We start from the raw sequence: 14,580 nt of genomic DNA on the forward strand, positions 1-14,580 counted from the left end.
ACAAAAGTCACAGCTCTGTCGAACCTCATATCCTTTAACTTTGAGGAGTAATGACTTCATAAAGTTCTTTAATGACAAAATTCTAAAGACTCACTGCCCAGTGCAGTCGCAGATCGATCAACCACATCTTCAGATTTGTTAGTGGAGCCTGATTTCCAGTTATCCAGCTTCCATCCTATAGAGCTTCTTTAGTTCTCCTCAATCGTGGCTTCATCTAAACCAACAACTTGCCTGCTAGATCCAATCTGCACTAAACTGTTAAAGATATTTTCCCCATAATTAGTACATCAATACTAGATCAGATTAACATATATTTAATAACATGTTATGTACCACAAGCATTTAAGGTTGCTGTTGTTAAACCTCTTCTTAAAAAACCCCAACCTTGACCCAGGTGTCTTAGCAAGTTACAGGCCTATATCCAACCTTCCTTTATTTCTAAAATCCTACAGGAAGTAGTTTCAGTTACTGATTATCAATATCCAACCTTGCTTTATTTCTATAATCCTAGAAAAAGTGATTGCAAGTCAGTTATGTGACCATTTAATCAAAAATCACCTATTTGAGTCTTTCCAGTCAGAGTTTAGATTCATCATAGCACAGAGACTCTCTGGTCAAAGTTACTAATGATCTTCTTGTAGCCTCAGACACAGGACTGGTCTCTGTTGTGGTCCTATTAGATCTCAGTGCTGCAATGATACTATTGATCATAACATCCTATTACAGAGACTAGAACTCATCATCAGGCTTAAAGGTACAACACTAAATTGGTTCCGATCATATTTATCAGTCAGGTTCCACTTCGTTCATGTTCACGATGACTCTTCAGTTCAGACTGAAGTTAAACATGGAGTTCCACAGGATTATGTCTTAGGTCCTATACTTTTCACTTTATACATGCTTCCTGTATGGAATATAATTAAAAAACACTCCATTAACTTCCATTGTTATGCAGATGACGCATAAATCTATTTATCTATGAAACCTGAGGATAATAACCAACGTTCTAAACCAGAAGCTTGTCTTGAAGACATAAAGGTTGGATGAGCCGTAATTTCCTGCTCCTGAACTCTGATAAAACTGAAATTATTATATTTGGCCCAAAACATGTGAGAGAGAGAAATAATCTAAAGATCTAGTACCACTAGATGGTATTACTTTGTCCTCCAGTACCACTGTGAGGAACCTGGGAGTTCTTTTAGACCAGGATTTATCCTTCAACTCCCACATTAAACAAATCTGCAGGACTGCCTTTTTTCACCTCCGTAATATTTCCAACATCAGAAAAATGCTGACTCAGAGTGATGCTGAAAAAGTAATCCATCATTAGTTACTTCCAGAGTAACTATTGTAACTCCCTATTATCAGGGTGAAACAATAACTGCTTCAAAATTCTTCAAGTGATTCAAAATGCTGCAGCCAGAGTCCTGACAAGAACCAGCGTCAGAGATCACATCACTCCAATACTAACCTCGCTTCATTGGCTCCCTGTTCAATCTAGAGGAGAATTTAAAATCCTCCTTCTAACTTAGAAAGCTCTGAAGAACCAGACTCCATCCATCCATTTTCTTCCGCTTATCCGTTTCTGGGTCGCAGGGGTGATAGTCTGAGCACAGTCACCCAGATCACATTGCACCTGATAAAGAACCTTCCTGTAGGCGGTGAGCCCACAGGAAGGTGGCACCCGGTGTGGGACACGAACCCTCTACCTAGAGAGTGTGAGTCTCATGCTCTACCAACTGAGCCAGCCGGGAGCACCAGACTCCATCATATCTTAAAGAACTGCTAGTCCCATATCTCCCCAGAAGAACACTTGGTTCTCAGAGTGCTGGCTTACTGGAGGTTCCTAGGTTTTCTAAAAGTAGAATGGAGGCAGAGCTTTCAGCTTTCAGGTTCCTCTGATGTGGAACCAGATCCCAGTTTCAGTTAGGGAGGCTGAAACAGTCTCTACTTTTAAGGTTCTACTCAAGACTTTTCTATTTACTGAAGCTACAGTGAGGACTGCATCAACCCCCACCACCTCTCTCTACCTCTCTCTTCCTCTCTCTACCTCCACTACCCGAACCAGGGTGGGTTTCCAAGGTTTGTATCTCGCCCTCAATCTATCTCTCTATCTATTCTATCCTTTCCTCTCCTCTATCATCCTGAATCTATCTCTCTATCTATTCTATCCTTTCATCTCCTCTATCATCCTGAATCTATCTCTCTGTCTATTCTATCCCTTCCTCTCCTCTAGGTGTGTGTGTTGGTTTTCATTCAGGTGTGTCTTGGTTTCCATTAAGGTGTGTGTGTGTTGGTTTCCATTGAGGTGTGTGTTGGTTTCACCCGGTTCGCTGTGTAATATTCAACATTTCTGCAAAGACAAGTCAAAAATGAAAACTTGAAGTTTGCATGTATGAATGAATGAAATGTTGATTTTCCTAAGATCCAGTTTAACGTGTGTTGTGACGTCCAGTGTGCATGAAGACGTTTGACTGAATGAAGCCGCTCCGGCGTGCAGTGGGTCAGTGATGGAGTGTTTGGGTGATTCCATAATGTTTCCTTCAGGCCTCTGGACAGGTCCGCCCAGGGATTTCAGGACTGGGAGTTCATGACAACTCATTGCTGGGGGGAGCCAGCAGCCGGGGAATGGACTTTGAAAATCCAGGATACTCCGTCTGGGAAGCGAGGTGGCGTCGGACTAGGTGCGGACTTCCTCTTTTCCTAACATCTGGATATAAAACCTTCAGGAAGGAACTTTATCTGGAAGCTCAGATCACATCAAAGCTTTTATCTGCCTGCGTCTTGTTTCTTAGGAATGCTGCTGAAATGGTCACTGCTGATTTACGGCACTGCTGAACCACCTAACTCTAACCCCTCTAACTCTGACCCCTCTAACCCTAACCCCTCTAACTCTAACCCCTCTAACTCTGACCCCTCTAACCCTAACCCCTCTAACTCTAACCCCTCTAACTCTGACCCCTCTAACCCTAACCCCTCTAACTCTAACCCCTCTAACTCTGACCCCTCTAACCCTAACCCCTCTAACTCTAACTCCTCTAACCCTAACCCCTCTAACTTTGAATCCTCTAACCCTAACCTCTCGAACTCTAACTCCAACCCTTCTAACTCGAACCCCTCTAGCTATAACTCTAACCCCTCTCACCCCTCTAACTCTAACCCCTCTAACTCTAACTCCTCTAACCCTAGCCCCTCTAACTCTAACCCCTCTAACTCTAACTCTAACCCTTCTAACTCGAACCCCTCTAACCCTAACCCCTCTAACTCTATCTCTAAACCCTCTAACTCTAACCTTAACCCGTCGAACCCTAAACCTACCCCGGATCATGAACCTCGCCGTCGCCTGAAGGTTCGGGCCGTTGAACTTAAAGAGGAAGTTACTGAGGAGTACAGTGGTGAGAAACATGGTGTCCAGCCTCTCTGTGGCTCTGTCTCACTTTCTCTCTCTCTCTCTCTCTCTCTCTCTGTCTCTCTCTCTCTCTCTCTCTCTCTCTCTCTCTCTCTCTCTCTCTCTCTCTCTCTCTCTCTCTCTCTCTCTCTCTCTCTCCCTCCCACTCTCTTGGCGGCCATGACAGTTCTGTCACTCTGCAGGACCCTGCGACCCACAATGCAGTGCTGAGGGTTGTGAGGGGCGGAGCCCGCAGCAGTGCATCACGTGTTCACACTTTTTCCTCAAGTTCAAGAACAACACAAGGTTAGAGCTCAGGAGGAGAGTCAGGCTGACATCAGCTGCTTCTTCAGTCTTTATTACTCCACTCTGCATGCGACATCAGCTTGATCATTAAAGATAAGAAAAAGAGTTTTTCTTTATGGCAGGAATGTCAAACCCTTTTTGTAATTGTTTGTTTTTATCACATTATTTTGTCACTTTAAAAGAAATCCATTGAATACTAAATCCCAGTCCATATTCTCCTGGGACTTGGTACTTTTATTTTGACAGTCACTGTGATAACGATCCAACTTGGTGGTTTTACTTTGACAGTCACCGTAATAACAATCCAACTTGGTAGTTTTATTTTGACAGTCACTGTAATAACAATCCAACTTGGTACTTTTATTTTGACAGTCACTGTAATAACAATAAAACTGTGGTTTTATTTTGACAGTCACTGTATTAACAATCCAACTTGGTACTTTTATTTTGACAGTCACTGTAATAACAATAAAACTGTGGTTTTATTTTGACAGTCACTGTATTAACAATACAACTTGGTACTTTTATTTTGACAGTCACTGTAATAACAATAAAACTGTGGTTTTATTTTAAAAGTAACTGTATTAACAATACAACTTGGTACTTTTATTTTGACAGTCACTGTAATAACAATAAAACTGTGGTTTTATTTTGACAGTCACTGTATTAACAATACAACTTGGTACTTTTATTTTGACAGTCACTGTAATAACAATAAAACTGTGGTTTTATTTTGACAGTTACTGTATTAACAATACAACTTGGTGGTCTGTCCACTAGAGTGTCTGGTTCTCCAGTTGTTAATGTTTAAAGCTCATTCTTCTCTGCTATATTCCTGACATGCTCACCACCATTATCATTTTCAGTGTTTCTGTCCCATACGTTTCTTTATTTTTTGTTTTTGTTTCTTTGTCACTTCCCTTTTCAGAATGTGTACAGGTGAAACTTTCAAACAACGAAAACGATGTTCATTCACTTAAAAAGTTGTCGTATAAACGGGGCTTCATTTTCCAGGAAAAGCTCAGGCTTTATAGTCAGACAATTCATTTTCGACTTTATTGTTGGCCAAGTGCAGAATTATGTATTTGTTTTTGATATCTCATTTATTTATTCATTTATTCAATCAATTGATATTGCTTTTCTTTGTCATTTTAATATTTGTTTAGCTTTTCAAAATTCTATTCAAAGATCTTTTTTGATACATTTTCATCTTTTTTTGTTTGTTTATTTAACCTTTCTATTAATTTCATTGGCTCTATTACAGTGTTTACAAGACTTTGTTTAACTGAGTGATTAAACTCGTGTGTGAACAAGCAGGATTGTCGATGAGAGTGGAGGCAGATTGCAGGTTTCCCATTCCCACCGTTGCCCTCTCCTGGTGCCACAGGCTGTGCGTGTCGGAGTGTCCCCGGGGGTTTTGGGCCGACCGCCGGCGTTGTAAGAGGTGCTACTCGTCCTGTGAGAGCTGCACGGGGAGTCGCAGCGACCAGTGCACTTCCTGTCAGCCAGGGCACCATCTGATCGAGGGGGCCAACGCCTGCACCCCCGTCTGCGGGGACGACTCCTACCTGGACCACGGTGGGAACGCCGAGCCCTTCCTCCACGGCGATGTGGCAGACTGCAGACAGATCCATGGCTCTGATGTTTCCTCCCTGTGTTTGTTTGATTCCCACACAGATGCAAACATGTGCAGGAAGTGCAGCGAGAACTGCTTGAAGTGCACATCCTTCAGCATCTGCACCCAATGCAAAGGAGACACCAGGTGAGACACGATTTCCAATGACGCTGAGATTACCCGCTCAGGTAGAGCACTGATTGATCCGTAACTAAGGCTGGAGGCCTTGATGCTCAATTCAGAGTTTTTGCTTGTAAGCATTATTTTTGTCTGATCGTTCACGTTACATTTTAAAGGCGACCTCTATCAGGCTGCCGTGTGAACCTGATCAGACCGGCGTTTTCATGCCCCAGAGTGCAGAAGTTTCCAGAAGTAAATCTGGACGCCACACCGGTCAGCACCAGCGTTGCCAGATGAGACTCATTGTTTCAGCCCAAACAACACAAAAAACTGTGTAGAAATCATGTTCGAACCCTAAAACTATTAAATGTGTGATAAAGAACAGACCATAAACACAAAATATTTAACAAAGGTTAAAAGGTGAGAGAGTTTGACTCCCCAATTGGGGGGATACCTGCCATATCGGGCAACAGGTCAGTTTGTCAATCCATTTTTTAGAGGTGGTTTAATATGAGCGACAGAATCTAGACAGCATGAGGAGGAAAGAAGGAGGATGAGGAATCTGTGAGCAGAACTTCAGGGTCTCAGCTCCCTGCAGCCTGAGCCAGGCTTTACACTGTATCTGTGAATGTGTTCACCCTACGACCGACTGGATGAAAGTGGCTGCATAATGGATGGATAGAATCCAGTTTCCAGTTACTTTGCACTGTCATCATTAGGCAGGGAGTAATTAAAGTGACTTGGAAAAGTAACGTATGCATTACCTTTAATGGTGTCTGTGAGTAACTAGCTGTATTGGTAAAGCTCATCTTTGGTTCAGCACATCTTAATCACATCAGCTGAGCTGTCAGTCCTGCGTGGGAGAGTCTAATGACTGACTCACTCATTCATGTTCAGGGGTCTTTACAGCCAGGGGACCTATTTTTGCCCTCCGCTGATGAAATGTAACATTCCTGGAGCCGTAAAGCTGATTTAACCTTCAAAATGAAGATTTTATAAGTATTTTTTCTATGTTTCAGTTGCATTGATGATATTGAAGAAGGAAGAAAAGTCCACAATGAATTAAACTATATTTCTCTAAGAGCTGCCAGGAATCTGACTTTTATTTATCTGGGCTGACAAAATGTGGAAATGCTTTTATTCAAGTTTTTATCACCTCTGATTGCACGGTAAGGCTCGCTGTGGACAAAATAAAAATAGCTTGATTTGTTTCAAAGCTAATGGGAGCCAAGAGCGTTAAGTAATATTGATGCATTTAAGTCCGGGAGTCAGTGGGGTCAATCCGTGAAACACACTAGAAATGAGAAAGTGTCTTGATTTCCAGTCAGAAGTACCGTCACAGAGCAAAGGGAAAATTATTGAGGAGCTGTGACTCACCGCCGGTGGTGTCACAAGATTGGCCGAGTGTGTCAAGTCGCCACATGCTCTCTCTCCGCCCTCTCCAGTCTCCACGGGAACCGGTGCCAGCGGAGCTGCGAGGCCGGATTCTACCACGATGATGAGGACGGCTCCTGCAAGCCGTGTCACAAGGCCTGCGCTACCTGTGCAGGTAGAAGAATGTGTTGGTTTCCATTGAGCTGTGTGTTGGTTTCCATTCAGGTGTGTTGGTTTCCATTCAGGTGTGTGAGTTAGTTTCCATTGAGGTGTGTGTTGGTTTCCATTGAGGTGTGTGTGTTGGTTTCCATTCAGGTGTGTGAGTTAGTTTCCATTGAGGTGTGTGTTGGTTTCCATTGAGGTGTGTGTGTTGGTTTTCATTCAGGTGTGTCTTGGTTTCCATTAAGGTGTGTGTGTGTTGGTTTCCATTGAGGTGTGTGTTGGTTTCCATTCAGGTGTGTGTGTTGGTTTCCATTGAGGTGTGTGTATTGGTTTTCATTCAGGTGTGTCTTGGTTTCCATTAAGGTGTGTGTGTGTTGGTTTCCATTGAGGTGTGTGTTGGTTTCCATTCAGGTGTGTGTGTTGGTTTCCATTGAGGTATGTGTGTTGGTTTTCATTCAGGTGTGTGTTGGTTTCCATTGAGGTGTGTGTTGGTTTCCATTAAGGTGTGTGTGTTGGTTTCCATTCAGGAGTGTGTTGGTTTCCATTCAGGTGTGTGTGTTGGTTTCCATTGAGGTGTGTGTTGGTTTCCATTGAGGTGTGTGTTGGTTTCCATTAAGGTGTGTGTGTTGGTTTCCATTCAGGAGTGTATTGGTTTCCATTCAGGTGTGTGTGTTGGTTTTCATTCAGGTGTGTCTTGGTTTCCATTAAGGTGTGTGTGTTGGTTTCCATTGAGGAGTGTGTTGGTTTCCATTAAGGTGTGTGTGTGCTGGTTTCCATTGAGGTGGAGAGTCTAATGACTGACTCACTCATTCCTCATATTGAGGAGTTAAGCTATTTCCATTGAAGTGTGTGTGTTGGTTTCCATTGTGGTGTGTGTTGGTTTCCATTGAGGAGTGTGTTGGTTTCCATTCAGGTGTGTGTTGGTTTCCTTTGAGGTGTGTGTGTTGGTTTCCATTCAGGTGTGTGAGTTAGTTTCCATTGAGGTGTGTGTTGGTTTCCTTTGAGGTGTGTGTGTTGGTTTCCATTCAGGTGTGTGAGTTAGTTTCCATTGAGGTGTGTTGGTTTCCATTGAGGTGTGTGTTGGTTTCCATTCAGGTGTGTGTTGGTTTCAATTCAGGTGTGTGTGTGTTGGTTTCCATTCAGGTGTTTGTGTTGGTTTCCATTCAGGTGTGTGTTGGTTTCAATTCAGGTGTGTGTGTGTGTTGGTTTCCATTCAGGTGTTTGTGTTGGTTTCCATTCAGGTGTGTGAGTTAGTTTCCTTTGAGGTGTGTGTGTTGGTTTCCATTCAGGTGTGTGAGTTAGTTTCCATTGAGGTGTGTTGGTTTCCATTGAGGTGTGTGTTGGTTTCCATTGAGGTGTGTGTTGGTTTCCATTAAGGTGTGTGTGTTGGTTTCCATTCAGGAGTGTGTTGGTTTCCATTCAGGTGTGTGTGTTGGTTTCCATTCAGGAGTGTGTTGGTTTCCATTCAGGTGTGTGTGTTGGTTTCCATTCAGGTGTGTGTGTTGGTTTTCATTCAGGTGTGTCTTGGTTTCCATTAAGGTGTGTGTGTTGGTTTCCACTGAGGTGTGTGTTGGTTTCCATTGAGGTGTGTGTTGGTTTCCATTGAGGTGGAGAGTCTAATGAACGACTCACTCATTCCTCATATTGAGGAGTTAAGCTATTTCCATTGAAGTGTGTGTGTTGGTTTCCATTGTGGTGTGTGTTGGTTTCCATTGAGGAGTGTGTTGGTTTCGATTCAGGTGTGTGTGTTGGTTTCAATTCAGGTGTGTGTGTGTTGGTTTCCATTCAGGTGTTTGTGTTGGTTTCCATTCAGGTGTGTGTTGGTTTCCTTTGAGGTGTGTGTGTTGGTTTCCATTCAGGTGTGTGAGTTAGTTTCCATTGAGGTGTGTTGGTTTCCATTGAGGTGTGTGTTGGTTTCCATTGAGGTGTGTGTTGGTTTCCATTAAGGTGTGTGTGTTGGTTTCCATTCAGGAGTGTGTTGGTTTCCATTCAGGTGTGTGTGTTGGTTTCCATTCAGGAGTGTGTTGGTTTCCATTCAGGTGTGTGTGTTGGTTTCCATTCAGGTGTGTGTGTTGGTTTTCATTCAGGTGTGTCTTGGTTTCCATTAAGGTGTGTGTGTTGGTTTCCACTGAGGTGTGTGTTGGTTTCCATTGAGGTGTGTGTTGGTTTCCATTGAGGTGGAGAGTCTAATGAACGACTCACTCATTCCTCATATTGAGGAGTTAAGCTATTTCCATTGAAGTGTGTGTGTTGGTTTCCATTGTGGTGTGTGTTGGTTTCCATTGAGGAGTGTGTTGGTTTCGATTCAGGTGTGTGTGTTGGTTTCAATTCAGGTGTGTGTGTGTTGGTTTCCATTCAGGTGTTTGTGTTGGTTTCCATTCAGGTGTGTGTTGGTTTCCTTTGAGGTGTGTGTGTTGGTTTCCATTCAGGTGTGTGAGTTAGTTTCCATTGAGGTGTGTTGGTTTCCATTGAGGTGTGTGTTGGTTTCCATTGAGGTGTGTGTTGGTTTCCATTAAGGTGTGTGAGTTAGTTTCCATTGAGGTGTGTTGGTTTCCATTGAGGTGTGTGTTGATTTACCCTTCAAGGTAAAAGCCTACTATGCACACCAGGACCACCTGGCACTGTCACAGGGGCTGGTGGTGTAGAACAACAGAATGGTGATACCCCAGAGCATGAGAAGTGAGAGAGCACACATACTCCATGGCCACTAAGGAATTGTGAAGTGCCGTGAGAGAGCTGAATGTAGTGTGTGTTGACCCAGTATGAGCAAACGCATACTAGAGACTGGTAGTACACGCAGTGTATGCCAAGCAAGCAGCTCTACTCAGAGGAGAGAGCCACTGATCTGCACACCACTGCCCAGCCGCCCAATGGGGGAAGGTGGCAGCAGACATTTGTCGTCACAAAAAAGAGACCTTTCTTCTTGTAGTGGATTACTTTTTGAGGTACATTGAAATTGCTCACCTCACTAATTTGTCTGCCTCTGCAACCATCGCCAGTTTGAAGAATACATTTGCCAGAGGGGGTTGTCCAGACGAACTGATTTCTGACAATGGGCCCCAAATTTCAGGAACTGTTTTTGCTGAGTTTGCTAACAAGTTCGATTTGAGACCCAGCGTCCAGGCCTCACTATGCTCCGGCCAACGGAGAAGCTGAAAGGGCCGTGCAGACTTAGTCGTGTTATCATAGAGGGCCACGTCGCTGCAGGTAACAGGGGCAAGCCAGGCACAGCTGATGCTGGGTAGACAGATTCGTACTGCACTTCCTACTTTGGAGGTGACCCTGCAGCCGGCATGTCCAGATCTTCAGAAAGAGCAGCAGACTGACAGTCACACAAAGCTGCGCTACACCTGGAACTACAACTCAAGGTACAAAACCCTTGTCTGAAGTCCAGCCTGGAACCTGTGTTTTAGTCAAGCTGGACAATGAGGGGGACGGACCAAACCTGCTACAGTGGTGCAGAAGTCGTACATTGTGCAGACCGAGCACGGAGAACTGCAAGAAACAGGCACCACCTCCGACCCATTGGAGAAGGCACACAACCTCCCCAGCCAGGATGAGATCCAGTGGATCGTCATCGTCACACACAAACACAGAGAGTCACACTCAGACTGACTTACCTGACACCAAGAGATCCAGCACCTGTCACTGAACCAGTGTTTCCACAGACTCTGAGAAGCAGTGGCAGAGTGGTGAAACCACCTGGTAGATATGGAGACTATGTGTGTAGTCAACGATGGAATCAGCACATAGAATGGCCAGTGAAATGTTCAGGTAGTAGATAACCTGTTAAAAATGTAATTCTGTTCTCGTGCAAATCTCCGGACGCACAAAGTTCAGGAACTGGCAATGTAGAATGTGTTACAGACTAGAGATGTACAACTTCAAAGAATCTGCAATACGTGACACTGATGTAGAAATCTTATGGTCCTCCACAGCTAAAGCACAGTGTCACTGAGTTGATAGAAAGACCAGGTTAGATTTTACTATTACAGATTAAGTTGTGTCCAGCATGTCTTAACAGAACTCAAAGAAGGGGAGATGTGTTGTTCTGGCACTACTTTACATGCGGCTGGTCTGCGTATTGATACACAGAATGTCGGTGACGGGGAGTTCAGAGGGCAGAGTTGAGAGTTCATCCCCGCGGCAACTTGTACTATGTGTTCGTGACGTTAATAGGAATGAAGACGCACTTTGGAACAAACCCCTCTGGATTATTTTTACACTCGGTAATCCCCCAGTTTACATTGAGGTGTGTGTTGGTTTTATGATGGACTGTGTTGGTTTTCGTTGAGGTGTGTGTTGGTTTTATGATGGACTGTGTTGGTTTTCATTGAGGTGTGTGTTGGTGTTCAGAAGTGTGGAGGTGTGTGTCGGTGTTCAGAAGTGTTGAGGTGTGTGTTGGTTTTATGATGGACTGTGTTGGTTTTCATTGAGGTGTGTGTTGGTGTTCAGAAGTGTGGAGGTGTGTGTCGGTGTTCAAAAGTGTTGAGGTGTGTGTTGGTGTTCAGAAGTGTTAAGATGCGTGTCGGTGTTCAGAAGTGTTAAGATGCGTGTCGGTGTTCAGAAGTGTTGAGGTGTGTGTTGGTGTTCAGAAGTGTTAACATGCGTGTCGGTGTTCAGAAGTGTTAAGATGCGTGTCAGTGTTCAGAAGTGTTGAGGTGTGTGTTGGTGTTCAGAAGTGTTAACATGCGTGTCGGTGTTCAGAAGTGTTAAGATGCGTGTCTGTTCAGAAGTGTTGAGGTGTGTGTCGGTGTTCAGAAGTGTGGAGGTGTGTGTCGGTGTTCAGAAGTGTTGAGGTGTGTGTTGGTGTTCAGAAGTGTTAAGATGCGTGTCGGTGTTCAGAAGTGTGGAGGTGTGTGTTGGTGTTCAGAAGTGTTGAGGTGTGTGTCGATGTTCAGAAGTGTTAAGATGCGTGTCGGTGTTCAGAAGTGTGGAGGTGTGTGTCGGTGTTCAGAAGTGTTGAGGTGTGTGTCGATGTTCAGAAATGTTGAGGTGTGTGTCGATGTTCAGAAGTGTTAAGATGCGTGTCGGTGTTCAGAAGTGTTGAGGTGTGTGTTGGTGTTCAGGCGCCGGCGTCGGCTCATGCCAGCGATGTGCAGAGGGCTACCTGACGGAGGAGTGGAGGTGTGTGTCCTCCTGCAGCCCCGGCTTCTACACCACCGAGCCGAACACAGAGTTAGCAGACGTGGGCGGGGCCTGTAGGAGGTGAGCTCGCCGGAGTGTGTTCAGGTGTGGGCGGGTCGTTTATCTCCTGACGGCATGCCTCCTCCGGCGCCGCTCTGTGCTTGTGCTGCTTTTTACTGTTTTAGTGTGTGTGTGTGTGTGTGTGTGTGTGTGTGTGTGTGTGTGTGTGTGTGTGTGTGTGTGTTCCTCAGGTGTGATGCCAGCTGTCTCACCTGTGTGGGGCCCAGCCAGGTGAACTGCAGCAGCTGTTCCAGCAGTCACAGCCTGCAGGACGGACGCTGTGTGGTTTCCTCCACCTGCACTGATGGTTAGCCCCTCCCCCTCCTCTGTTAGCGCCGCTTCATTAATATCATGAAAGTTGACACGTTTATCTCCCCAGAGGTGGCGAGTAACAAAGTAAGTGTAACTTCCATCAGTAAACCTCCATCAGCACACCTCCATCAGCTCCTGGGTGTTGAAGCAGCTTCACTGTAAACGTGATTCAATAGAAAGTTTAGTTATGAGAGTGAATCAGCGTCTCTCACTGAAACCAGCTCATTCAAAACTCAATACTTTTCCTTTAAAACCTTTCCTTGATTCCTTGATTCCTTGGTTCCTGGGTTCCTGGGTTCCTGGGGTCCTGGGGTCCTGGGGTCCTGGGGTCCTTGGTTCCTGGGGTCCTGGGATCCTGGAGTCTTGGGGTCCTGGGGTCATTGGTTCCTGGGGTCTTGGGGTCCTGGGTTCCTTGGGTCCTGGGGTCCTGGGGTCCTTGGTTCCTGGGGTCCTTAGTTCCTGGGGTCTTTGGTTCCTATGGTCCTTGGTTGCTGGTGTCCTGGGGTCCTTAGTTCCTGGGGTCCTGGGGTCCTGGGGTCCTGGGGTCCTTGGTTCCTTGGTTCCTTGGTTCCTTGGTTCCTTGGTTTCTTGGTTCCCGTGGTCCTTGGTACCTGGGATCCTTGGTTCCTGGGGCCCTGGGGTCCTGCTCTCCTAGGTTGTGGTTCTGGTCTGGATCTGTTGGGTCTCTGTTAAAAGCTCCTAGAATTGACTGTGTTGTCTACTGAGTTTTACCAATAAAGTTGACGTTGAACTGAGTGGTGTTGGTTGTCAGGAGAGTTCCAGGACGCAGACAGGAAGTGCCAGTCGTGTGATGCAACATGTCAGAAGTGTTCCGGGCCCCAGAACCAGGACTGCATCAGCTGTGGTTCTTCACGGTGAGTTAGACCAGACCTTCTGGGGTTAACAGGGAGGTTCGTTTCCTCACAATAATCCCTGATATTTCACCCGGGACATAAACATTATGGTTTACCTGTGTTTCACTCAGACTGAATTTATTCCTCACTCATCTGAAGCTGCCGTTCAAACTGCAGGGATGAAGTCAATTCATTGCAATGGGTCCAGCAGACTTTAGTTCAGGGACCAAATACAACCCAACTTCACCATGACAATAAAATACAACATAGTAACATTTATATTCAAAATTTAAGGTTATACATGATGAAAATGTCTATATTTTGATAAAACTACAGGAATTGACTAGAAATCTTAACATAAAGCCAATTTTAGTGAAACCTTCTGGTGCAAAATACAGTTAAATATCCAAATAACGTGTTTCCTATAACTGTTGCATTCTGGGTGTTTTTACAAAGTCTCCTGACAGCAGTAATGCTAATGCTGTTAATTTTAGTACTGTAACCACACACACACACACACACACACACACACACACACACACACACACACACACTTCCACTCCTCATGAGATGTGTTGCTGAAGTTGCTTGTTCTCTGTCATCATTTGCTCAAACTCTCAAAATCATGTTCCTCTTTTGTTGTTGCTTCTTTGTTAATTCATGTTCCTGCTTCATCTTACTGTCTAGATAGAACTGCTCAGGCTGGTTAATCTAGAAAATCATCTTACTGTCTAGATAGAGCTGCTCAGGCTGGTTAATCTAGAAAATCATCTTACTGTCTAGATAGAGCTGCTCAGGCTGGTGTCAGTATTATGTATGTGTCAGTATAATGTATTTGTCAGTATAATGTATGTGTCAGTATGATGTATATGTCAGTATGATGTATTTGTCAGTATAATGTATGTGTCAGTATAATGTATGTGTCAGTATGATGTATTTGTCAGTATAATGTATGTGTCAGTATAATGTATGTGTCAGTATGATGTATGTGTCAGTATAATGTATGTGTCAGTATGATGTATTTGTCAGTATAATGTATTTGTCAGTATGATGTATTTGTCAGTATGATGTATGTGTCAGTATGATGTATTTGTCAGTATAATGTATGTGTCAGTATGATGTATGTGTCAGTATAATGTATGTGTCAGTATGATGTATTTGTCAGTATAATGTATGTGTCAGTGTAATGTATGTGTCAGTATGATGTATTTGTCAGTATAATGTATGTGTCAGTATGATGTATGTGTCAGTATAATGTATGT

At 44.3% G+C, this 14,580-nt stretch overlaps 1 protein-coding gene across 1 annotated transcript in view; it reads left to right on the forward strand.

Annotated features, from left to right (window-relative positions):
* pcsk5a (proprotein convertase subtilisin/kexin type 5a) overlaps positions 1-14,580 on the forward strand; it is a gene marked incomplete at its 5' end in the record, with an annotated part of 67,760 nt that overhangs the window by 20,942 nt on the left and 32,238 nt on the right. The window contains 10 exons of the mRNA XM_080477030.1: positions 2,548-2,684; positions 2,796-2,833; positions 3,350-3,395; positions 3,592-3,694; positions 5,082-5,272; positions 5,372-5,456; positions 6,875-6,978; positions 12,035-12,173; positions 12,344-12,459; positions 13,237-13,339. Coding sequence (XP_080333156.1) covers positions 2,548-2,684; positions 2,796-2,833; positions 3,350-3,395; positions 3,592-3,694; positions 5,082-5,272; positions 5,372-5,456; positions 6,875-6,978; positions 12,035-12,173; positions 12,344-12,459; positions 13,237-13,339 — 1,062 coding nt within the window. The remainder of the gene's footprint in view (positions 1-2,547; positions 2,685-2,795; positions 2,834-3,349; positions 3,396-3,591; positions 3,695-5,081; positions 5,273-5,371; positions 5,457-6,874; positions 6,979-12,034; positions 12,174-12,343; positions 12,460-13,236; positions 13,340-14,580) is intronic.

This window comes from Lipophrys pholis (assembly GCF_963383615.2).
Source record: "Lipophrys pholis genome assembly, chromosome: 12".
NCBI lineage: Eukaryota > Metazoa > Chordata > Actinopteri > Blenniiformes > Blenniidae > Lipophrys > Lipophrys pholis.